This window comes from Nothobranchius furzeri, chromosome 14 (assembly GCF_043380555.1).
Source record: "Nothobranchius furzeri strain GRZ-AD chromosome 14, NfurGRZ-RIMD1, whole genome shotgun sequence".
Classification (NCBI taxonomy): domain Eukaryota; kingdom Metazoa; phylum Chordata; class Actinopteri; order Cyprinodontiformes; family Nothobranchiidae; genus Nothobranchius; species Nothobranchius furzeri.
In genome coordinates, this window is record NC_091754.1 from 60,617,735 (window position 1) to 60,643,846 (window position 26,112).

The window sequence follows — 26,112 nt, forward strand, 5'->3', positions numbered from 1 at the left end:
TGCAGACTCGTAGTTTTCAGGGAAGAAAGAAGTGTAAAGACATGAAATCCATTTTTTAAGACTCGCTTTTTCCACAAAGAAGCTCGGCTCCTTCAAATCAGCAGTGGGTCTCTCTCCCTCTGCTCCTTCCGTTCAAAACCCTGGTATATGGCAGTAGGCCTCCAGTGAAGCCAGCAGGATGTAAATCAGCCACAGACAGACAAACAGCATCGACGTTAGCAGCTTGCAAGTCCGCGGGCCGCCCAGCTCGCCGCCTGCCACCGTGGGCCGCCGACGGTACAGCAGCGTGACCACACACAACACCGCCATGATGGTGAAGAGGGTGACGGAGAAGGCCAGGTTTCCTGGGTCCACCTTAAACGGTTTGCCCTTGGAGCGCCAGACCACAGCAGCGATGGTCCACGCCACTCCGATGCCCAGGAAGACGTTGACGGCGTTGGAGCCGGTGACGTTGCCGATGGAGGCGTCGGCATACTGGTCCTGGATGGCTGCAACCTTACTGGCAAACGTGTCTGGTGAAACAAAAAGATGTGAAATATTTATTATTCACTGACCCGTGCAGGAACAACCGTTCGGTTTTGATTTCCGAATAACACAAATCTACATGTGGTCAAAACCAAAGATGTCTTTCAGTTCCTTCAGAAACTGAAAAAGAGCCTAAAACTGGGTTGGCGGAGAACTCTGGGGAGGCAGCTACTGCACGTCGATCCGGGCTTCGGCTCTATTTATAGAGCTCCGGGAGTTGACGTCACTTCTCCCGGCATGCAACAGTTCAAATCGAAACGGCGCCATCTTGGCAGGCAGAAGCCCGCAGCTGGACTATTTGTTATTGTCAGAAAACTCAAACGGGAAATATGGTAGATTCCTGTTGTGCACCAGGATGCAGAACAGACGTGGACAAGATAAGGAATGAGCCATCTACAGGATTTCCCAAGATCCGGAGCGCCGCAAACGTTGGATCATTGCAGTAAAACGCGCTAGTGACCAGGCTAAAATGAAGCTGTGGGATCCTGAGAGTAAAGGTTTTGCAGCCCTCTCGGTCTGCTAGGCTACAGCCTTTGTTGCATTTTTCAAACAGGAAGTGGGAGTGGAGTAAGAATCTGGTAGGGGGTGACTTGCTCTTTAAGTACCTCTATCTGCACATGCCTCAAAGAACAGCCCAAGTTAAAATCGTCAAAGGTTGATGCTGAAGGCGTTTCAAAGCAGCAACGTTCCTAAGCTGATGCCATCTTTCTAAATTTTCTCTCTGCAAACATAGAGCGCCGTGATTGGCTGGAACTAAAATTACTCGGGCCAATGGTGAAGCCAATGGCGCCCCCTAGAAAATTGCTGTCCCCCCAGCAAAAGCCATTGTTAATGATAAATCATATTAATGTTCACTCAAACCATAAATTTATCTTATTTATTCAAGCCATTATTATAAAACAAAATAAATACATCATCCAATTATGAGTAAATAAAATAACAGAGTAAAAAAATGAAAACATTTGTTTCTGCTGCTCATCATTTCATTTTTTTGTATCTCCATAGTTTTTGGTGACCACATAAACAGATGAATTAAACTAAAAAACACATTTTAAAATAAAAATTGAAATAACATTTTAAACAACAAATGTATTTTTCTAAAATGTTTGTGTTTGTAAAATTTAAAGGGACTTTACGGACTTTTGAATTTTTATGCTCGCGATCGCCCCCTCAGGCCAAAAGCGTAACGGCAGCTTCAATAGTAGGCTCGTGCACGAGGCGCGCATGCTGTACGTGCACACTCCTTAACGAAAATAACAGCTGAGACAGTCCCGTGTGTGTGTGTGTGTGTGTGGGGGGGGGGGGGGGTGTTAGGGGTTGTATGAACTAGTCGACTTCACCGCTCTGTAGTGACTTTTTATGCCCGTCATCGACTAGTCGCTGTCACGTGATAATGACCGGCAAGATGCAGTCCTCGGAAAAGACATCAGCCTGCTGTCAGCAGGTGACAAGCTCCTGCGCGTCAAGAGGCAACGCGCTGTGCCAGAGCGTCGGTACTGACACCCGCCGTAAAACGGACATTTAACCGAATTGTGACCTTTACCCTCTTGCAATTTAACCTGCCCCTCACCCCCATCCTAACCTTAACCAGCTAGCACATGCAAAGCTCTGATTGTTGACGCGCTCCAGACATCTGCGTCCTGAGCACGGCCACAGTAACATTATCAAATCAGGTGTCGCCACCTCAAAAACTAATTTAACACGCGATCGTTCATGTCGGCTCATTTCCTTTTATGTTTTCTGTCTTTTATTTGTGCCTGATGCGTTTCGCTGCTGTGGATCGGGCCGCATCACCTGTTTTGTCCTCCGGTGACGCACCTAACTGATGCGGCCGGCGAGCACTCCGCTGTTTTAGCGGTTGGTAGATCTTTTAGAACTGCAGTTCAAAGGTAACTCATGAGGTGAATATATATGAACCCAGGTAGCAGTTTCTCTTTAGGATTGAGAGGAGATGCAGGAAGATAATAAACAGACAGGACAGAAAAATAGTCAAATAAAAACAAGTTAGTTTTTGTACCTGGTGGTTGCAACAAACAGACACCACTGAAGGTAATCAGAAGTGAGGAACAGAAAATGAAATAATTATTTTAATGTTTAGAGCAGCAGAAACTCCGAGAGGCTGCAGGCGCATCAGTGAGTTTGCAGCCGCTGCGCCGGGGGGGTGGGGGGATGGGGGGGGGGGGGGGGGGGGCTGAAGCAGGATGCAGAAACTATTGTTGTTAAAAAAAACAATTAACTTAGAAAATGTGGGCGCAATATTCATTGTCAAAAAAAACTCCAGCGAACCAACCGACCCCCCCCCCCCCGCTTCAGGTGTATGACGTCATCAACGACTAGTCAAAGTCGACTCGATTTTCATTACTTGACAGTCGACTTAAAAAAAATTAAGTCATGCAGCCCCTAGTGTGTAATAGTGTATAATACTGATCTTAATACAATTGAATATGTAAAACTAGAAATTACAATTACTGAAGTTGTTGAATAGAATCTGTCAATATTCAACACAGAACAGCTTCAATGGTGATTAACCAGTCTCAACATTTATAATGTGTGTGTCATGCGTTTACAGTACGTGTAGTCAGAGTGTCTAGTGCAGCTAGATTAAAGTCATATTACTTATTAAATGGACTTTACGGACTTTTGAATTTTTATGCTCGCGATTGCCCCCTCAGGCCAAAAGCGTAACGGCAGCTTCAATAGTAGGCTCGTGCACGAGGCGCGCATGCTGTACGTGCACACTCCTTAACAAAAATAACAGCTGAGACAGTCCTGTGTGTGTGTGTGTGTGTGTGTGTGCGTGTGTGTGTGTGTGTGTGTGCGTGTGTGTGTGTGTGTGTGGCCCGGAGGACAGAGGACAGGAGAACACGCAGCTAATTAATTAAATAATTTGGTTCTGTACCTTTCTCTTCAGCACAGCCGACAAAGGCTTATGATGGGTCAGTCCTCCTGCATGCTCAGATCATTCCCTTCCCTTGCTTGAAAAATTGTTCCAAAATGAAAGTTGAACCCACATCTTTTTTATCTGTGAATTCAATGCCGTTCGGCGAGTCTCAAATAAAAATTTGGGCATCTTACTGTAAAAAAATATACCATTGATGTAAAAAAGAAACTCTAAATAAACTATGTTCACACCTGGAGTCAGACCCAGGTCTTCTGCACGAGAGTCCGACATCTTACTAGGTGAGCTAAAACACCAGTGACGTCTTTTGTATCTGTAACATTTATATCCTTGATGACAGCTGAAACAACGTTCAAAGAACGGTTCGGAGTGAAAATGGCTATTTTGTTGCTAATTTATAGGAAATATCTAGAAGAAATTTCTACAGAAAGTAGCTAAGGGTCCTCAGAAATGTAGCTAGCTTTGTCACTAGGCGTTAGGAACAGCGACCAAGTGGCACTGCCTCTCTCTCTGCTGCTAAAGCTACGGATAGCAAATGCTACGGGCGATGCCTGAGCGTGAACGCGCATGAAGCAGCCTGCTCGACCCGAGCATCTCTCGTTTTCTGTGATTTTACAGAAAAACAGGCCATCACAGTAAAAATGCCAGGGCTCATTCTACAGGACCAGGGCATTGCAGGAGAATGTATGAAGAAGACATTTATTATTTCTATACATGTTTTGGCTGTCAGACTTCCATAATGTCCCTTTAACCTAGATGTTTTGGATACATGTTTTTTAATAAAAATAAATAAAGGAGCAACACAATGCATCCCCACAGGCTAAACTCTCCCAGAGTTACCACAAGGACCAAGTTGGTGTGCCACCCCAAAGATTTCTTTGGCCCCGTCTGGCCACCCATATCAAAATTTTCTGGAGGCGCCCCTGGCTGAGGCTACAATTGATAGAACTGACCTGAAGATCAAAATCTCTTGCTCCTGCCACAGCTGGTCCAGGTTTGTAGACCAGTGAAGATATCTATGGTGGTAAGAATCTCTAAAGCAGGAATCACACACCTCTTAGTATTTCCAAGCCTTCCACAGCTGTGTCCTCTCGTTGTCTGGATGGGCAATTTTACAGTAAATCACCCTAATAATCCTAGCTTCTGATGCAATTATACTTATATGAATCTTGGGGGGTGGGGGGTGGGGTGGGGGGTGGATGATTAAAAACTGAGAAGAAATGAGTCTTTCTAACAGGAAGATTATAAACTCTCACAGTGGAAGTTATAATCACCTTTTTCCAACCCACACCCCTGAGTTCTACAGCACACACAAGTCAAAATGATGGATGAACCAATACCAAGTACACAACATCCAATAAAAGGAAGGTGGGGGGAGGAAACACCATGCCAGAGTCGTAAATTCACCCAGATGGGCTTGCGAGCAACCATGAAAGGTACAAGAGGTGCACCGAGAGTGAAGGACGTTACATGAAGATGACTAAAGGAGACCCAGAAGAAAAGCCAGCATGTAGAAGCAGACACGGGACGAGTGTAGACATACAATCAACCTTAACTGCTGCCAGTTTAAAAACACAAAGCGTACTGGTGCGCCATCAAAGCGCTCACCTGGACTCGAGCTATTTCTATAAATCAGACGGCGGCGCGGCAATAAACTCTGCTGGTCCGAGCAATGAGCTGGGGAATTGAATTAAAGTGTGAGCACGACGCGTTCCTCCAGCAGGAGACTAACTCAGGCTGACGGCTGAGATGCAACCTGGTTCTGACAACTCAAATGAGATTTTTAGCCTGCCTGTAGGGGCGGCCGGTACTACAACCAGATGATCACTCATCCTTTCATTTGTTTGTTTGCTTGTCGGTTACTGTTAAACTCTGGAAGAAACGTGCAGCTTCTTTAGTTTCTGCTTGAACAGAATTCAAAGGCTTCATCAATAGAAAGAAAGAAGGGTCTAAAACACAATAAATATAAACGACGACCTCAACCGACACCTGAAGCTCTTATAAACTAGGGATGGGTACCTTTGACATTTGAATCGATTCGATACTAATTCCCGATACCGGTACTTAACGGTTTTGAGTGTTTAATAGTTTAATTCTCTTTTATAATTAAATATATATTTTTCTCAATATATAACCATATTTGATGAATATCAGGATAAATAACATTCAACTGTTTGTATTTTAACATTGTCCTTGTAGTTTTATAAGCTGATAATTAAACTGAAGCAAACATCTTTACTGTGAACTAAATTTACTGTGTATCTTAATTCCTTTTGCCGTCCTTTTTCATTTGATTTTTCCTACTGGGAAGTTAGAATTTCCGAGGAGAAAGCGAACGCACCATTAGCTGATAACAATGGTGGCAATGGAAGCTAACATATCAAGCTAACGTTATCTTAAACAGTTTATTTAGCTGCTGGAGCAGATTAAAACGATGATGCCTCACACTTAGATTGTTGTCGCTGGTTTCTTCTTCACCCAATCACCCGTCGCATTTAGTAAAGTGAAGCCAAACTTTAGAGCACGTTCATGTTCTTCTAGTCAGAAATTCGGAGTTCCGAGGAGAAAGCGAACGCACCATTAGCGGAACGGAAGCTAACATATCAAGCTAACGTTATCTTAAACATTTTATTTAGCTACCGGAGCAGATTAAGATGAGAATGTCTCACTTAGATCGTTGTCGCTGGTTTCATCATCACCCAGTTACCCATCACATTTAGTGAAGTGGACCCAAGCTTTAGCGTGCGTTCTACCATGCTGCTCTGTTTACAACTGGCTCGCAGCGACCGAGTCCTAGGGATGGGTACCGAATTCGGTACTTTTTAAGGTACCGACTGAATTCCACAATACCGACCGAGCACCGATTCACTTCATTTGAAACGGTGCCTCGTTTCGGTATCCGTCCTTCACAACAAGAACTTGCCTAGACAGCTGCGCATGCGCAAGAGCGTTATGTAATCGGTCCATGCGAGCGAGTTGTAAACAGAGCAGTTCCAGTAGGTAAATAAAATGTTTAAGATAACGTTAGCTTGATTTGTTAGCTTCCGTGTCACTAATGGTGCGTTCGTTTTCTCCTCGGAACTCCGAAATTCCGACTAGAAGAACATGAACGCGCTCTAAAGTTTGGCTTCACTTTACTAAATGCGACGGGTGATTGGGTGAAGAAGAAACCAGCAACAACGATCTAAGTGTGAGGCATCATTGTTTTAATCTGCTCCAGCAGCTAAATAAACTGTTTAAGATAACGTTAGCTTGATATGTTAGCTTCCATTGCCACCATTGTGATCAGGTAATGGTGCGTTCGCTTTCTCCTCGGAAATTCTAACTTCCCAGTAGGAAAAATCAAATGAAAAAGGACGGCAAAAGGAATGAAGATACACAGTAAATTTAGTTCACAGTAAAGATGTTTGCTTCAGTTTAATTATCAGCTTATAAAACTACAAGGACGATGTTAAAATACAAACAGTTGAATGTTATTTATCCTGATATTTATCAAATATGGTTATATATTGAGAAAATATATATTTAATTATAAAAGAGAATTAAAATAGTAAACACTCAAAAGTATCGAAAATTGGTACCGTTAAGTACCGGTATCGATTCGTAGGTACCGGGAATTAGTACCGGATTGATTCAAATGTCAAAGGTACCCATCCCTACCGGCGACATAACGCTCTTGCGCATGTGCAGCTGTCTAGGCAAGATCTCGTTATGAAGGACGGGTACCGAAACGAGGCACCGTTTCAAATGACGTGAATCGGTGCTCAGACGGTACTGTGGAATTCGGTCGGTACCTTAAAAAGTACCGAATTCGGTACCCATCGCTATTATAAACTGTCTGTTTAATACGACGTTTCAAACCTTATCACATCAGATCTCCCCCCCACCCTGCCTCACCTGGCACCGATGTCCCCAACGCCACAAACACCACGGCCGTCACCGAGTCCTTCAGGCCCACCGTGCATCCAAAGTGTGACGCCAGGTCTCCGGTGATGGCGGTGAGGACGCCGATCAGCGATATGGAGACAATGAAGCAGGCCCAGCCGTTCCAGTACTCTGTAGGAGGAACAAATGCAAACAGGACCTTCCAGAAGACGGTGAGGAAGTGCATGATGTAGTCAAAGCAGGAGGGCAGCCGCTCTTCACCGCTCTCCTCTTCGTCATCGTCTCCTACAGAAGGTGGAAAGTTGATGGCAAAGAAAAGTGAGACAGACTTTAATTCTGTAAAATGCAAAACTGAAACAATTAGATTAAAAACAAAATGACACTATAAAATGGCTTTTTTTTTAAACCAAAAGTTATACAGAAAGATTGCTTGCTTTTCTCAGCCACTACTAGCTAGAGTTAGATTTGGTTTTGGCTAACTTAAGCTAGGCTAACATATTAAACACTGCTAAACTAACCGGTTTAAGCCTTTGCCACTACAGATGTAAGCTGAGTTGAGATATACTCAACTATCTTAGATTAGTGTAGTTTATCTTAGTTTACCAAATGAAGTACCAGTGATATTATAGACCACAGTGCATTCTGGGAAAGTGGTTGCTCATACTGAAGTCGCTAGAAAGTAACTAAAGAATATGCACAGAGAACACTGATGTGTGTTGAGTATCCTGTAGATAAAGCTATCTAAACAGATGTAAAAACATTTAGACTTCCTTTGTATTTAGTGACCTGAAAGTTTGGATCCTGGTTATGTCCAAAAATCAGCTGTGATGTCAGCCTCCTTCCCATGTGGCCTTAAAATGATACAGCCTCTAAGTGCAGTCTGCCCAATATCTTCTTCAAAGTCTTCTCCAAACGTGTCCTTACTTTCCTGGGATATGAATGATGAACCTGGTCTGTCGCCCTATCCAAAAATGTTCTGATTCTTGGCAGACCAAGATTTTAAAAATTCTCTGTTGTCAACATTTACTTGTGGATGTCATTAACCAGGGTTTTAGTTTTCGCAACCTCGCTGCCCACGAGATAAGTGCTCTTGCTGAAAACGATGAGGTGTGGACCCAAATTATTTCCTAGATGGGCTGAGGAGAAAATTCGGTTTTGCAAAACTCGGCTAAGTGTGTGCATGGTCTTTAGTCCTCTCAGAGAACAGGAGAAACCTCTTTATCCTAAAGCACTCACGGGCAGCCCAGTCAACTGCAGCAGCCTCTCCTCTCAGGTAAAAATATTAATGAAAAAGCCCAAGTAAACAGTCCAGAGAGTCTCTTATGGGCAAAGTTTCAACTGAGACAGAAAAAAAGATGATTTGTAGTTCTAAACATCATTGCTATTGCGCTGTTTTCACCCAAAAGGGGGCGTGGCTTTAGGAGAAAACTCACCACCGACTGAAATGTCTGTTTACCAAATCCTGTAACATATGTTGTGTTTCTTTCTGAATGTGTGTGTGTGTGTGTGTGTGTGTGTGTGTGTGTGTCTGTGTGTGTGTGTGTGTGTGTGTGTGTGTGTGTGTGTGTGTGTGTGTGTACCTGCACTGACAGTAACAGCGCTGACAAACTGCTCCCTCCAGCTGCTGCTTCCCACCACCAGGGCCAGGTTTGTCTTCTTGATCAGCTTATCCACTGTACTCTAAGTACACACACGCGCACACACACACACACACACACACACACACAATCATACAAATGCATAGCACACACACACACGCGCACACACACAAGCATACAAATGCATAGCACACACACACACACGCACACACACAAGCATACAAATGCATACAGAGCAGGAAAGACACACGCACGCAAGAAAATACTGTTTTCAAGCCCATAAATATAAACTTTAGATATTTAGACTCATAGTTTCAGGTACTAGATGCACAAATTAACAGTGAGAAGCTGGTTGAGACTGAATGTTTTAGTGATGTGTTCTAAGTGTAACAGAATGAAATGACTGTTTTCCACCTAAAGTGACTTGCTCTTTAAATAACATGTAAATTTAATTCTTACACAAGAAAGGAAGGAAAAAACAATGCTTCCAGCACTCTGGAGGAGTTTCTTTAAAGCGGCAAGAAAATCCTCACAACAGCTGAACGCATCACACCAGCAGTCATTTTCTGTGCTCAGCTTTGTGGAAATCCTGCAAGGTTTATCATCTACTGTGCTAAAGAGCAACATGAAGGGGAAAATGTACACTGCTTATATAAGAAATCACAAATTTACTCTTAAACGTGTTTCTGTGTGTGTTTGAATAGGAAAACTGTTACAGATAATCTGAGATGTTTAAGACCCAAGAGCTATCACAACATTAGATTGCTGCAAACTTCATGCATGACATGGATACCTTGTCAGTCTGTAAAATAACCACACTCGCTGGTGACTGCACTCACACACACACAAACACACACACACACACACACACACACACACACACACACACACAACAGAAATGGACAAATGAGCACAGGAATGAAGTGAGTGAATGGCAGAAATGAATAACGCAACACATGAAATGAAAATGAAACAACACAAAGACCATGAGTAGTGACAAGGCACCAAATAAGCAAAGCTAAAATGTCCTTCAGCTGCTCATGAGAATCGCTAAATAATCAGTAATTATCTGTAGACAAATTAATTAGCTGGTAATCTAAAAAGTCTCTTCTCCTGATGGCAAATATGTAATAAATGATGCAGCAGTCATCTACTTCCTGGCTTCATGTTATATAGAAACCAAACAAAGGCTTGTTAATAAATCATCTGTAGTCTTTTAGAAGTTTGATTTAAAGCTGATCTAATGATTATGACTACATGAACATGCATCTGTACTGGTGATGGAGACACACACACACACACACACACACACACACACACACACACACACACACACACACACACACACACACACACTTACCTTAAATTCGTAGGACTCCTCTATGATGACCTCCAGCTGCGTGTGTTCTCCCAGACTGGGACAGCCCATCTTGGCTACCTCCTCCTCCTCTGCTCCCACCAGTGGTTTGTTCTCGTTGGAGTCGTCTGCAGAAGCAAACAAAACAACATTTTCTGACACTACTCAGTGGATCTGACCTTTTTATACCCAGGCTCAATTTGTCTTAGGTAAAAATTCATTTAAATAACGAAGTAAACATCCATCCATCTTCTGAGCCCGCTTTATCCACGTGGGGTCGCAGGGGGGTGCTGGTGTATCTCCAGCAGTCAACGGGCAAGTAGGCAGGGTACACCCTGGACAGAGAGCCAGTCCATCGCAGGGCAACACAGAGACACACAGGACAAACAACCATGCACACACACACACACACACACACACAAGGACAATTTAGACAGACCAGTTAACCTAACAATCATGTTTTGGACGGTGGGAGGAAGCCGGAGTACCCGGAGAGAACCCATGCATGCACAGGGAGAACATGCTAACTCCATGCAGGAAGATCCCAGGCTGGGAAGCGAACCCAGGACCTTTTCGCTGCAAGGCAACAGCTCTAACCACTGTGCCACTGCGCAGCCCTAATGAAGTAAACAGTAAAAAAAAAAAACTTGTTAAACTATTTTGAAAACAGTCTAATTATTATTTCAAGAAATTAGGACTACAGCTAAAGCTAATGATAAAAGTGAGCTAAAACAGTAAAACTTTGTAAAAGCACATGAAAAAAACAATTCTTTGTCTAAAACTATACATTATGGATTTAAAGGACAGAAACTGATGTATATATGATGGAATTCATATTTAAACTAGTTATTTCATGCACTTAAATTATGGAGTTGCACAGGGATGAATATTAGGTCTCACCCTTTTTTAAGCTGAAATGGCAAGACTGCAAAACAAGCTAGCTTTTAAACGCATACACAGAACTCTCATCCCTTCCTTTCTTCATCATTATATATCATATAATGGACTGGGACAACACACGGATCATAAACACAGAACAACAAAAGTTAAAAAGATGGATCAATGCAGTTGCAATAAAGAGGCGTGGACCCAGGACCATGAACAGGTACGAAGAAGTCTACATGCTGGACCATGGATACAAGGACGTGATGCCACCAACATCCGGCAGTTACCCTGACGCAGATGGCAGTGACGTCGAAACATGTCGGCAAAGGTAAAAAGAAACCCTCATCACACTGTGTACAACAAAGAAAGAAACTAAAACGAAAGAAAACTAAACATCATCCCTCCCATTGGCTATCATCCCTAGGTCACATCCGCCTTATATGGGAATGCACATTACCACAGTAAACGAGAAAGCGCAAAACACCTGTTGCAGTATTCTAGGTCAAAAAAGTCTTTTGTTGTTTGTGATTTCAAATGGTGTTTTTCTTTTTTGGACTCTGATAGTTTGTCCTAAAGTTGGAGAGGTAGCAGCTGGCTGTTTTTCTTTATCTGATGTTATTGAGTAGAGAACCTCTTATACCAGTGGTGTTCTGTTGGAAAATGCGCTAGCGCGTAATGAGTGGAGGAGCCAGGGAAGTGCGGTGCTCCGGTGAAACAGACAACCATATAGTCTAGTCATTTGTTTTGGGCATAGCCGCGTTATTGGCTGGGGTTTTTAGACAAAAGCAAGAGATCTCTACTAAATATTTATAGCTATACTATGTTACAAAGTTGTTAAGATGTCTGATAAAAATGTTTTAAGCTAGCATGTCCTGCAGACGTAGATTTAATCTTAACAGTTGCCATTCGGAAACCTTATCACGAGAAATGATGTTAACTTTCACTGCTACGCTGATGACACGTGACTTTTCTTCAACCCCCACCATCGATTTGCCTTTTAATTTTATTTTGTGGATTAAGAATGTAATCCATGAGAAGTATTGGGCTACTAAACCTGTTCATGTTGTCTGAACTGTAGTACCACAAGTGCCCACCAGGGTGCAGATTACACCTTCTGAAACCTGAGCTGTAGACGTGCAACATACTTTTCACCTCCAAGCACATGCGTCGGCTGTGCACTGAATGGAGCGAGTAAGTAGCAGAAAATAGTGAAGTATGAATCAATATAATTGAATATTTTATTTATAATATACTGTGAACAGGCTGGAACCTTGTGAGTCATCTGTGAGCAACTGGAGTAACCGTTTGTTGAGAGCTAGCTTGTGGAGATCCCGGTGAGTGAAAAGTTAGTTGGCCTGCCTTAGCTTTCGGCTAATGTGTTATTTTGGCATAAATTACTGACTTTTATTTAAAATAAAACCAATCGGGAGTTTTATGGACACTGTCCCAATCTTTTAAATGCTTTGATGTACTCCACATCATCGTAACGTGTGAGAGATTTGTTTAAAAAAAAAAAGCTAACGCTAATGCTAGCGCTAATGGCTACCGCTAGTTCCAATCTTTTACAATGGAGTAATTAGCACTGTAGCAAGAGGGCTCGTGCTCTCTGTATACCAATTGATTAATTTGTTAGAACGGCAACAGTTGATTGTGAGCTGTGTTAAGTTAGGCTATATAGTTGGTTTTAGTAAAAATAAATAAGTGTTTGTACAAAGTTGATAAGCAATTCATTTAATCTACCTGGTTACAAGGATTAAAAAGATAAAAAAGTGTTTTAAAAGTGATGAACATTTCAGTTATATCATATAAATATGATTAAGTCATAAGATGTTCAATTAATTTATGTTTAACATAAGGTTGCTGCTAAACAGCAGGAAAACTACACAAATTACAGTTTGAAGTTAAAGCTAAGAGCTGGAACTGGGAAGCATTTCAGTTGCTTTGATAAGGTTTTCCTAAACCGTTGGATAACTACTAGTGATGCTCTTTTGAGTTAGATCTGAGGTCTCATATGGATAGAAAAATGAACAGAATGATTTACTTTCTGCATTCTATGTAGATTGGTTTTATAGGCTGTGTCTCAATTCAGGGTCTGCATCCTTCGTCGGCCGGTTACGTCACAGCGCCGCGACTAGGCATGTCCCAATTCGAAGACTCCTTCAAATGCGGTCGACAAATCCGGCCTTCTTTTCGCCTGAATGAAGGATGGGTCCGGTGTATCCTTCAATAGGTAGCATTTCCCAAGATGCCTTGCGGGCCGGCCGGCAGAAAAACTTTTAAAAACAATGGCGGACAGTGAAGCGGGAGCTGTTGGAGAGGATTGCGCATATAAATGTAAGTATAAACTTGAAAACTGTTAGGTTAAGGACTTTTTGTGACACATGAACGTTATTTTAGTTAGAAATGTTACAGTAAAAGTGCTTGTATTGCGGTCTCGGCTCGTACAGGGTATCTGCGGGTCCTTAAAAAGTTTTAAAAAGTCTTAAATTAGCTTTTCCTAATTTAAGGCCTTAAAAGTCCTTAAAAATGACAAATAATCCTTAAATCCAGTTTTCAAAGGTCTTAAATGACCAAAGACCCAATAAACAAGATTCTTTTATTTCTATAAAAATTTCGTGAATCTCTAGTTAGTGTTCAGCATTTTTTGTGTACGATGTTGGCGTAAGCGGAACCGTACGCAGTCAGTTGGTTGTGAAAGGGGGCTATTTTAAGAGGAGCACATTAGCTGGTTAAGCTAGTGGGAGCTTGCGCCATGGGGAAGGGCAAGTTTAATGGTAACTGGATGGCTAATCCCACGTTCGCGACGTGGTTAGCACCGGCTCCAGGCAATAGCTGGAAATTATCGCTTAAATTTAATTTTTAAAATAGCTTAAATTTGGTCAAAGTGGCCTTAAAAAAGGTCTTAAGTCTTATATTTGGCTCCCTTAAATCTGCAGCTACCCTGCTCGTATGTTCGACCGCTCGGTGTTGTACTTCTCCCGCTACGTTTTCCCCCTGATTTTAATAGGAGTTTGTATTTTAGGTACAAGAGAAAACCACGGACTTTATTAAGCTTAGGGCGGAGATGGACCACATGATCACTGGAGCAAAGCATTCGGCGGCTGTGGCATGGAGGTACACAGGGTGTCCGCGGGGTTTTAAAAAGTATTAAAAAGTGATAAATAAAAATAGTCAAATTTAAGGCCATTAAAAGTGTTAAATTTGGTCTCAGAGGTATTATTTTTTCCAAGTTAGGTATTATTTTTTTCAGACTATCAGGTGTCATATTCTGAACATCGACAGAAATATATTCCGAATGAAATGTTTTGAACGATTATAAAAATAAAACAAGCCGATTATTTGCTCCTCCCACTTGAGCTGCCCTGAGTTGCAAATGAAGCGCTCCGTTGCCAACTTAGCGACTTTGACGCTATTTCTAACAGCTTCTCAGACCCCCTTCTTGACTTTTTAAATCTTAAAAGTACCTAGCGAACACCTCAGAAACATCTCTGGTAACCCTTAGCTACTTTCTGGATAACTGTCGTCGACATTTCCTGCTGCAGGTTAGCTAAACACTCCGCCTGCGCTCCGGACCGTTCTTCAGGACATTAGGAAAGGGAATGATGTAGTGATGTGTCGGTCGCTAAAGAAACGGCTCTCAGAGTCGGCTCCCTGATGGAGTAACCAGAGTGAGTGACACACACCGTACCTGCGGGCTCCTGAGCCGCTAAAAATGGCTAAATGTGCGCGTGCGGCACGCTAAACACACGTGCAGCTTGCCCCGATTGCTGTGAGACCGGGTTGGGGGGTGGGGGGAGCAGCTGTGGTTGGGACAATTATTACATTAACTGATGGACCTGTAAATAAATAGTTTATAAATAAGGTAGAAATAAGTTCCTCACGCTGATAACTAATAACTAACCTCTCTGAGGACATGGTGCTAGTGCACTCTCCTACAGCACCTTGACACGACTCAATAAATGTTATGCAAAATTTTGTGAACATCAATTTATTTGCATGTATTTGTTATAAATGCCACTGTATAATTCTTGCTGTCAGTATTTGCAAGATATTGGTATTTGGGTCTGTACTGGTTAGACTTAAATGAGTTAAACCAAGGTCTATAGCCCTTGGGTTATAAACTATGAGCTATAAGTATATTGTTCTTTTTATACTGGGAATCAGGAGTTATTTTAGTGATCATCTTGTTTCTTGTTTATTTTTGCCCTGATTGTGCCCTGAGCAGTTTTATGACCGAATAAAAATAAATAAAAAAAATCTACATCAATTGAAAAATCGTCTTAAATAATCGAGATCTCAATTTCAGTCACAATAATCGTGATTATTGTTTTTGCCATAATCGAGCAGGCCTACTTTAGCATATCCGGTCACATAATGATGACGTCATATTCAGTGGTCGTTCTGCATCATTTCAGGCCCCGTGGTCAACTGTCTGAACTGCTGAACAGAAGTGCCTGGCTTATTTTCTAAGTAAAATAAATATGTGCAATACGTTGTCAACATCAGTGAGTCTCTAAGTCTATTCTTTTTGTATGTTATATATGTTAAAATATGTGTAAATAGGTCGCTGATTAACACTTGCAATTTAGTGTTGTGATGGTTTTAAAAAAATTCTGAAGGTAATAAAAAAAAGTATTAAAAAGTAGTAAATTTTACTTAAGGATTGCTGTATATACCCTGGGTACAATAACATCTCATATTTTAAAAACTCGTTTGAGTTTAGTTTTTTTCTGCGAAACCATGAAAGGAATAACCCGTTGTCCTCTTTTCTCTTCTTGTTTCTTTTCTTACATGTTTGTTAAGACTATTCTGGAGAAAATGGGCATCCAGGGGAAGGTGACAGCGATGACCAGCTTCTGGAGCTGATCAGGGAGGACATGAGGCTGCAGAGGGAGGCAGAGCAGCAGAGGGCACAGGAGAGAAGGGAGAACTTTGACAGCTTTTTACTTTGCTAGAAAAAATGGTTAATAAAGATTAAACATGTACATATAAAAGAAATATCTAAATAAAATCAGTTCTGCATTAAACTCTTGAATTTTATTTTGGTTTACAAATGAGAATTGTTTACTAGAGGGTATCCTCTGGGTCTTAAAGTCTTAAAAGGTGATAAATCGGTTTTGGTCAAATGAAGACCCTTAGAAAGTATTAAAAACTATTATCACATCTTTGCTCAGGCTCAGCTTATCGAAAGTATTTTCTCTGAATTAGCTCTCCAACAGTCAAGGAAATGATAAAAGATCTAAATAAAACTTCGAGCTCCATCGTTTAAAGTTCTTTCTCCCTTCTGCTCAGCGGTTCCACGGTTGCTAGGCGACAGAACGTTCGCCGAGGGAGAGGTGGGAATTCATGAAGGCGAGGCCTGTCCAAATTCACAGCCGTTAACATCCGGTCTACCCGGCCGACGGAGGACCCAGCCCACGTCGGCCGAGTAGGCTGGGTCCTTCGAAGGATGCAGACCCTGAATTGAGACACAGCCATAGTGACTCTGCATTCTTGACGTGATGGCGAGCCGAGCCCAGATGGACTGCGGACAGGTGTAAACGGTGTGGCCAGCCGAGACATCCTTTCGCGGAGGAACCTTCACGAACTGGAAAAATCCATATAGATCTACAGATAAGACACAAACACTACCCGGGTAGCAACGTTGCTCAAGAACTGAATCCTAAAGATCAACATCTATTTTTATTTATATTTTTTGGGGGGAAAAGAGCTCTCTTATTTTGGGTATTGTATTTGATTTTGAAAATATTGTAACCACACTTTTTTTTTTAAATTTATTTGTATGCTGGGTGAAGCAATAAATCACTGTTGTTCACCTTTCGGATGGTTATCCTAATTCTCTTTGTAGATAGAGCCTAGTAGATGTCTAGCACCTGACTAAAACTAGTCCCCTCTATAGGTGCTACACAAAACATTTCCAATTGCTCAATTAGAAAAAAAAACAGTTAAAGCAGTAAAAAAATTTAAAATATTATTAAAATCAAATTGAAGAAGCACTTCGAGCTCTGGCAACGAATCGTCATAAAATATTGACGTGATTTTTGACTGTAACTCAGCTTTTTTTCCTAATCTAAATTTCATACAATAAATGAATTACTTCTTCTCTGATTGAGTTAAACTAACTAAAATATATAAAGCCATAGTCTACATGTGTTACTCAGGAGGTTAAAGCTCACACCGAACACAAAGATGAATGTATTTTCATGAGTTACTTTGTGTTCAGGAGATTAAATATGGTTTCTTTTAATCAACACAGTAATAAAGAAAGCATATGTTAGGTATTAGTTGCCTGTATTTGGACATTTTCTGGTCCAACTCTGTATTTGAACAAATGTTTGGTGTTTAATTCTCAAATCCTCCCCTCCAGTATTTAGTTTTAGTCAATAAACCTGTGATTCAACAGCTTTTGCACACCAACTGAAGTCAGATCATGTGTTATTCCGTTTATTTCCCCAAATCCTTAATTTAGCCCCAGTAGTGTGAATTATCACTGAGGCGCACGGAGCCTGCTGTGAGAGAACAGAATGTAAATTTTATTATTCTCGGACACACGGGAATCCAGACTACAATGACTCCTTGTTATTACAAAAAATGAACACGCATGAAAAAAGAACATCCTCTGACCTTTCCACCATCTCATTACCATACATCACATCGTTCACTCTCTCATAAAGCGCCTGCCTTCACTCACGCTTCACAATCACCATGAACTATTATCAGTGAGGGGGGTTGCTGCAATTGAAAAGCAGAACATGTGTTATGGTGTGTGTGTGTGTGTGGGTGGGTGGGTGCGGAACGTGTTTAAATGTCAGTGTGCTGCTTCTTTGACGGCGTTCTAAAACCAATTATGTTTGCCTGCGATGAAACACACCTCAGGCTGTAGCCTCCTCATGTCTAACATCATGAATCCACCAGGAGAAGATTATGAGGAGGTCTAAAGAGGCCGACCGTGGTTTGGGTCATTCCACTTGGAAAAGCACCCCTTAAATGCAACTAAACAGCCAATCACATTTGGTTGCCAGGAAGAACTAGTTGATTTTTTGGCCAATCAGCAAAGCCAAGCTTTATGTCGCTGGGGTGCTGGGAGGTTTCGCCCCTGCTCCCTGAGTGATTTGTTGCTAAGCCCGTACAGTTACGCTGGTCATGTGATTGTGTTTTACATTAAACTGGCTAATGCTCAGAGCTTCCTCTGCACTCTGTTCCACCACAGAGTCACGTGTATGCGCCACCACCTGTTCAAAAAGTGAAGAAGAATCGTCCAAATAGGAAAACAAACAAACAACTCCGGTGTTTTCTGTGGCTCAGTGCCAAGATTGTCACTACTCAAGCTGATGAGACCACTGACGACTGTATCAACACAGAAAGCTTGTTCTGGTGCTGGCACACTGGTGTGCACGTTGAAGTGCCAAAACATTGATTCAATTGCCATTGTGCTCGTTGAACTGTTTTCTCTGATGACGACAAAGATAAAACTCATTGATCAGACTTATGATGGAGCCAATGTGATGAGAGGACATCAGCTAAAGGTCTGTGAACATAAAACACCATAAATTAGTTCTACGCTTTAACTTGTTTACAATGAAGACTTCTAATTAAATTCATTTGGTTTTAAGTCATAAGCTGCACTCTTCTGTAAGACTGGTAAGGTCCTTACTCCATGGTCTCATTTGGACACCCGTTGGTGATCTTGTTGAATTAAGTCACTGCATTGCCAAAATAATTGTATAGATGCCTCCTGATGCTGGCTGTAGGTCCCACTCTGTGGTTTCGCCGCCCCCCCGTACGTATTTTCATCAGTGTAACAGCAGTGAGGATTTTGGGCTCCTTGTCATTACTTGTGTTGGTAAACTGTGTTTTGTGAAGTCCGCAGTCAAAACATGCATCTACCAGGACATTTTAGAGCTGTTCATGCTTCCTTTGGCTGACAAGTTTTATGGAGATGCTTATTTCCTTTTCCAGCAGGATTTGGTACCTGCCTAGATGCCAAAGATACCAAGAGCCGGTTCAATAGCCTTGGTGTTGCTGAGTTTGAATGGTCAACAAGCTGGTTTGACTTAAACCCCATGGGTTACTGTCAAACACACCAGACCCAACAATGCAGATTACCTGAAGTCAGCTGGGTTTTTATTACACCTCAGCAGGGCCACAGGTGGATGGCCTCCATGCCACACAGTAATTCGTTAAAACAGAGGCCCAGCCACTTTTCAGAAACCTGGAAATTCAGTTTAATTTTCAAAGACACTGAAATGTGGGTATTTATTAGCTGTAAGTCATAATCATCACAATTACCAGAAGTAAAGGCTTGAAATATGTCTCTGTTTAATGCAACTACTATAGAAAGAGTTTCTCTTTCTGAAATTAGTGAAAAAGGTATTGAAAACTTTTCATTTATTGAATTTTTTAGATGCATCTATTAGATTCCTCTGTAGAAAGGTCCTCTACAAAGACTGATTACATCCCATCAAGGATCAGGAACTGTAGATTTAATGTGACATAATGAGCGGTTGCTCAGAGGTTCCAGATCATGCTATTTTAAACGTTTGAGAACAAAAATAGACACAGTGTATGCTTGTTTATTTATTTATTAGATTATTTATTTATTAGATTATTGAGTTATTTTTTTAGTAATTTTCACGCCTCCCTGGGCTGCCACCTTACTGTAGTGGAGGGGCTTGACTGTCCCAATGATCCTAAATTGTTTGAGGCATTGTGCCTCTGGGGTCACCCATGGCAAACAGGTCCTAGGTGAGGGATCAGACAAAGAGCAGCCCAAAGACCTCTTGTGAAGAAAGATTTACATGGAAACAGTGTTCCCTCGCCCGGACACGGGTCACCGGTGCCCCCCGCTGGAGCCATGCCTGGAGGTGGGGCACGTTGACGAGCACCTAGTGGCCGGGCTTTCACCCATGGAGCCCGGCCTGAAGAGCAAACGTGAGTCCCCCTTCCCATGGGCTCACCCCTCACGGGAGGAGCCAAAGGGGTCGGGTGCAGTGTGTGATGGGTGGTGGTGGTCTGATCCTTGGCAACAGAAGCTGGCTCTCGGTATGTGGAATGTCACCTCTCTGGTGGGGAAGGAGCCTGACTTGGTGTGTGAGGTTGAGAGTTTCCAACTAGATAGTTGGATTCAACTCAACGCATGGCTGTGACTCCAGAATCAGTTTCCTTGAGAGGAGTTGGACACTAACACTCTAGAGTTGTACAAAATTGCATGGCCACCTCGCACACTTACCACTAGACTACCAAGTCTGCTACATAGCAATCATCACCTATGCCACATATCCTAAGCTGGCCAGGGGAGACAGGTTTCAGACCAAATACTAGCGTCTAGGAGAGGAGCAGGGCCTGATGTTGGGAGCAGGACGACGGAGTGATGCACAAGTTATACATTAGGCCGTTTCAGAAATTTCAAAATAAAATTCTAAATTTGCAGCTGAAACAGGAAAATACATAAATGCAGGCAAAAATTGGTTTGGGGTATTTTACATGAGGAAACGGCAATATTACATGCTAAAACGCTCGAAAAAGTGGATTTTCCATGATATGGCTCCTTCAAAAACCCAACAACACAACTTAGTAAAGGCTAAATCTGGAGCCTGACTTCACTAGAGCCTTCCTAGTCAGTTCCCTGATAAAGTTCCCCGAGTGCTTTGGTAGGTCAGAGCTCAAATGTTTTGAAAGTATCTCCGTGTCCCTTCTCACGCTCTTTGTAACATCAGCACAAACTAGACACAAACTCACCGTGCTTCTGTCCGATCTCTAACAGAACCGGGTCTTCCAGCACAATTGTAAAGGACTTGTTCTTCTCGTACTCTTCATCATCAATAATCTTCACCTGGATCACTTTCCTGTTAAGAAGAGAAGACAAAAAACATACTGAGTGAAGTTATCCCACATTTCTGTGCTCCTCCTTGTGAGGAGTTGAATTCAGGTGGAGAGATTCTGCTTCGTGGCTCTCAAGAGACCCAACAGCATCCCTTTTACACAACCTTGAGTAACAATCATCAAAGAACAAAAATGAGCCTGACTCATGTTGATGGTTGGACTCCCTATGGGTATGTTAATGTCCGGACCTTGAGGCAATATCTCATGCAGACTAGTTCTGTGTCAGAGGAGAGGGGAAAAATGACTTTTAGGTGGAAAACAGTCATTTCATTCCGTTACATATCCCCCGTTTCAGTGGTACGGTGGTCCGTACAGAGACCACCTGGCTTTGAACAGACCAGAGTCCTAAAGGGTCTCCGACGATAGGGGAAGGTGCAGTTCCCCAGGAAGAGGCCAAAAGCGGTGATATACGAACCCCACTCCGAAGAACAGTACATGGTTTCAACAGTCTCGCATAATCCCTTTGGATCCCAATGAGATATTCTTTGTTGCTTATCTTTATGTATTTATGAAGTCAGTCCATTACTTTACCATACTTCTGTTTTCTGTTTTTCTAGTGTTTTATTTTGCCAGTAGTCATGTTCACTTCAGTCCAGCTTTGTTTCGTATCGTATTATCTCCCCTGTATTGTCTTATACATCATATTATCTCCCCTGTATTGTCTTATATATCATATTATCTCCGCTGTATTGTCTTATATATCGTATTGTCTCCCCTGCATTGTCTTACATATCGTATCGTCTCTCCTGTATTGTCTTATATATCGTGTTGTCTCCCCTGTATTGTCTAATATATTGGTCATCTCCACTGCATTGTCTTATATATCATATCATCTCCACTGCGTTGTCTTATATGTCGTATTATCTCCCCTGTATTGTCTTATATGTCGTATTATCTCCCCTGTATTGTCTTGCATATCATATTGTCTCACCTGTATTGTCTTATATATCGTATTGTCTCCCCTGTATTGTCTTATATATCGTATCGTCTCCCCTGTATTGTCTTATATATCGTATCGTCTCCCCTGTATTGTCTTATATGTCGTATTATCTCCCCTGTATTGTCTTATATGTCGTATTATCTCCCCTGTATTGTCTTATATGTCGTATTATCTCCCCTGTATTGTCTTATATGTCGTATTATCTCCCCTGTATTGTCTTATATATCGTATCGTCTCCCCTGTATTGTCTTATATATCGTATTATCTCCCCTGTATTGTCTTATATGTCGTATTATCTCCCCTGTATTGTCTTATATGTCATATTATCTCCCCTGTATTGTCTTATATGTCGTATTATCTCCCCTGTATTGTCTTGCATATCATATTGTCTCACCTGTATTGTCTTATATATCGTATTGTCTCCCCTGTATTGTCTTACATATCGTATCGTCTCTCCTGTATTGTCTTATATATCGTATTATCTCCCCTGTATTGTCTTATATATCGTATCGTCTCCCCTGTATTGTCTTATATGTCGTATTATCTCCCCTGTATTGTCTTATATGTCGTATTATCTCCCCTGTATTGTCTTGCATATCATATTGTCTCACCTGTATTGTCTTATATATCGTATTGTCTCCCCTGTATTGTCTTACATATCGTATCGTCTCTCCTGTATTGTCTTATATATCGTGTTGTCTCCCCTGTATTGTCTTATATATCGTATTATCTCTCCTGTATTGTCTTATATATCGTATCGTCTCCCCTGTATTGTCTTATATGTCGTATTATCTCCCCTGTATTGTCTTATATGTCGTATTATCTCCCCTGTATTGTCTTGCATATCATATTGTCTCACCTGTATTGTCTTATATATCGTATTGTCTCCCCTGTATTGTCTTACATATCGTATCGTCTCTCCTGTATTGTCTTATATATCGTGTTGTCTCCCCTGTATTGTCTAATATATTGGTCATCTCCACTGCATTGTCTTATATATCATATCATCTCCACTGCGTTGTCTTATATGTCGTATTATCTCCCCTGTATTGTCTTATATGTCGTATTATCTCCCCTGTATTGTCTTGCATATCATATTGTCTCACCTGTATTGTCTTATATATCGTATTGTCTCCCCTGTATTGTCTTATATATCGTATCGTCTCCCCTGTATTGTCTTATATATCGTATTGTCTCCCCTGTATTGTCTTACATATCGTATCGTCTCTCCTGTATTGTCTTATATATCGTGTTGTCTCCCCTGTATTGTCTAATATATTGGTCATCTCCACTGCATTGTCTTATATATCATATCATCTCCACTGCGTTGTCTTATATGTCGTATTATCTCCCCTGTATTGTCTTATATGTCGTATTATCTACCCTGTATTGTCTTGCATATCATATTGTCTCACCCGTATTGTCTTATGTATCGTATTGTCTCCCCTGTATTGTCTTATATATCGTGTCGTCTCCCCTGTATTGTCTTATATATCGTATTTTCTCCCCTGTATTGTCTTGCATATCATATTGTCTCACCTGTATTGTCTTATGTATCGTATTGTCTCCCCTGTATTGTCTTATATATCGTGTCGTCTCCCCTGTATTGTCTTATATATCGTATTTTCTCCCCTGTATTGTCTTGCATATCATATTGTCTCACCCGTATTGTCTTATGTATCGTATTGTCTCCCCTGTATTGTCTTATATATCGTGTCGTCTCCCCTGTATTGTCTTATATATCGTATTTTCTCCCCTGTATTGTCTTGCATATCATATTGTCTCACCCGTATTGTCTTATGTATCGTATTGTCTCCCCTGTATTGTCTTATATATCGTGTCGTCTCCCCTGTATTGTCTTATATATCGTATTTTCTCCCCTGTATTGTCTTGCATATCATATTGTCTCACCTGTATTGTCTTATATATCGTATTATCTCCCCTGTATTGTCTTATATATCGTGTCGTCTCCCCTGTTTTGTGATGTATAAATCGTATCACCAGATTTTTACAAAACACACCCCTAGTACATGACATGCTTAACAAATAAAAAAAATTATTGCACAGGGCAGAACATGGAATGGGTGACCGGGTCTCCAGTTAGAGAATGTCCACTAACTCTGCTGTGGTTATCCTCCCCCAAGCACCAACTCCCCCAACCTACAGAGATGGTTCCTCTAGGATTATTTCATTCCTCACTATCTGCCAGGAAGAGAGAGGAGAAACTCTTTACTTCAACTGGGTTGTTTCATAATACGCTTCACTGTCAGCCATTTTGACTCTAATGCTCCAAATAGGCTTTGGCTGAACAGAGAAAAACATGCGGCTGAGAGCTGGAAAGGAAAAGTATCTAGGAGGATTGTGGAGGAGAAATGGAGAGGTAGAGGGGTGGAAATGTATTGTTTTCGATGGTGAGCTGTCAGCAGCACTAGATAAAATTGGTTGGATTTGCTATTTCTAGCATCGGATCAACCTCAGAAGCCAACTTTCATCGTATAAAAAAAGAAATGCTAAAATGTTTTCAGTCAGAAGCAAAAAAAAAAAAAAAAAGCTGCCGAAACAACATGTAGACACACAGAAGATGGTAAAACCAATATTCTGTCTTTTACTGGTGATTTTTTCAGTAATTATGAGTCAACCAACAGTTATGAGAGTTTCGAAGAAAATTGTATTCTTTATAAAAGTAACGGGGGAATTTTCTCACATGAAATAAATAAATTTAAACACTTGTGACTAGAAATAGTACAACTCTTACGTCAAAGGAAAGTGCACAAGTCTGTCGTAATTAGATGTAGCCTTTCTACAACTAGAGGATTAAACTAAACAGCAGATTAATTTCTTTGAACATAAATTAGAAGCTATACTGTACCATTCTTCTAAGGCCAAGAAGAGTCATTTTTACATGTTTGTTACTGAAAATATCATCACATTCTCTGTCTTCTCTCAATGCCACGGAAAATATAACAACTGTTTAAAAATAAATATTGAAGGGTGAATATTGTAAATAGAGAGCAAAATTCAAGTTGCGCCAGTAGCATCAACATGCAGAATGTGCTTAGCTCGTTTTATGGTGAGTTTTATTATGGTAGAAGGCTGTAAATAAATCATTTAGTGGAAACTCTGACTTTACTGCTGTGAATCACATAAGCTGTAAACATCTCTGTGATGTAAACTACTCTCTCATCTAGAAGTCTTTTCATGATTTGAAATATGGACTACTCTGAGTACACTTTCTACATTTTATCTTATTCACACTCAGTTTTACATCAATACTATGTTCTACTTTTATAAGGTAAATGGTAAATGGCCTGTATTTGATATAGCACCTTCTAGAGTCCTGGAACCCCCCAAGGCACTTTACAACTCAATCAGCCATTCCTCCATTCACACACACATTCACACACTGGTGGGGATGAGCTGTAGCCACAGCTGCCCTGAGGCGCAATGACAGAGGCGAGGCTGCCGAGCACTGGCACCACCGGTCCCTCCGACCACCACCAGCAGGCAAGGTGGGTTAAGTGTCCTGCCCAAGGACACAACGACAGCGACAGACTGCGCGGGGCTCGAACCTGCAACCTTCCGATTACGGGGGCGAGCACTTAACTCCTGTGCCACCATCGCCCAGCTAAAGGTAGCAGCTAAAAACATTAAAACTCCTGCAAGAAATGATTTTATTTGTACATTTGTAGGTAATGCTAGCTAAGTGTATTTAGTAACAAGTTAACAATGCTGTTGGATGTATTTAGGCCTAAATGTACTTTTATTAGCAAGAAAACACATCTGCTTTTTCTAGTCTTTTAAACACGACTCAGTAGAAAATATTGTATTTGAATTTTAACATCAAAATTACATTTATTTATCAGTATCCCTTTGTTGTGTTTCTGAAATAGCTTGAAATGAAATGCCTTCACCTTGGGTTGCCAAACTAGCATACTATGCAACATGGTCAGTTTTAAAAGATCGTAGACGTGCCATCGGGCGCTGGAGAGCGTCACAGCGTTGCAGCCATATTGGATGGGTCACTCAATTAAATTCAAGTTTATTTATATAGCGCCAAATCACGACAAGAGTCGTCTCAAGGCACTTCACATAATAAACATTCCAATTCACAGTTCATTAAGCCAATCAGAAATAATGTTTC

The 26,112-nt window shown here is 41.4% G+C and overlaps 1 protein-coding gene and 1 long non-coding RNA gene across 5 annotated transcripts in view; one reads left to right on the forward strand and one right to left on the reverse strand.

Annotated features, from left to right (window-relative positions):
• slc8a4b (solute carrier family 8 member 4b) overlaps positions 1-26,112 on the reverse strand; it is a 204,332-nt gene continuing 178,220 nt past the window's right edge. For 3 of the 4 annotated variants that reach the window (XM_015946547.3, XM_015946548.3, XM_015946549.3), the window contains 6 exons: positions 20,888-20,994; positions 10,268-10,392; positions 9,701-9,736; positions 8,890-8,989; positions 7,322-7,594; positions 1-512 (listed from right to left, as the gene is read on the reverse strand). In XM_015946547.3, the coding sequence (XP_015802033.1) occupies positions 133-512; positions 7,322-7,594; positions 8,890-8,989; positions 9,701-9,736; positions 10,268-10,392; positions 20,888-20,994 (1,021 nt within the window). In that variant the 3' untranslated portion in view covers positions 1-132. The remainder of the gene's footprint in view (positions 513-7,321; positions 7,595-8,889; positions 8,990-9,700; positions 9,737-10,267; positions 10,393-20,887; positions 20,995-26,112) is intronic. The other variant, XM_015946551.3, reaches the window with a different exon arrangement.
• Positions 12,255-13,413, forward strand: LOC129165523 (uncharacterized). The gene is made up of 3 exons (XR_011516260.1): positions 12,255-12,340; positions 12,412-12,483; positions 13,239-13,413. It is a non-coding gene; the product is annotated as an uncharacterized lncRNA (long non-coding RNA).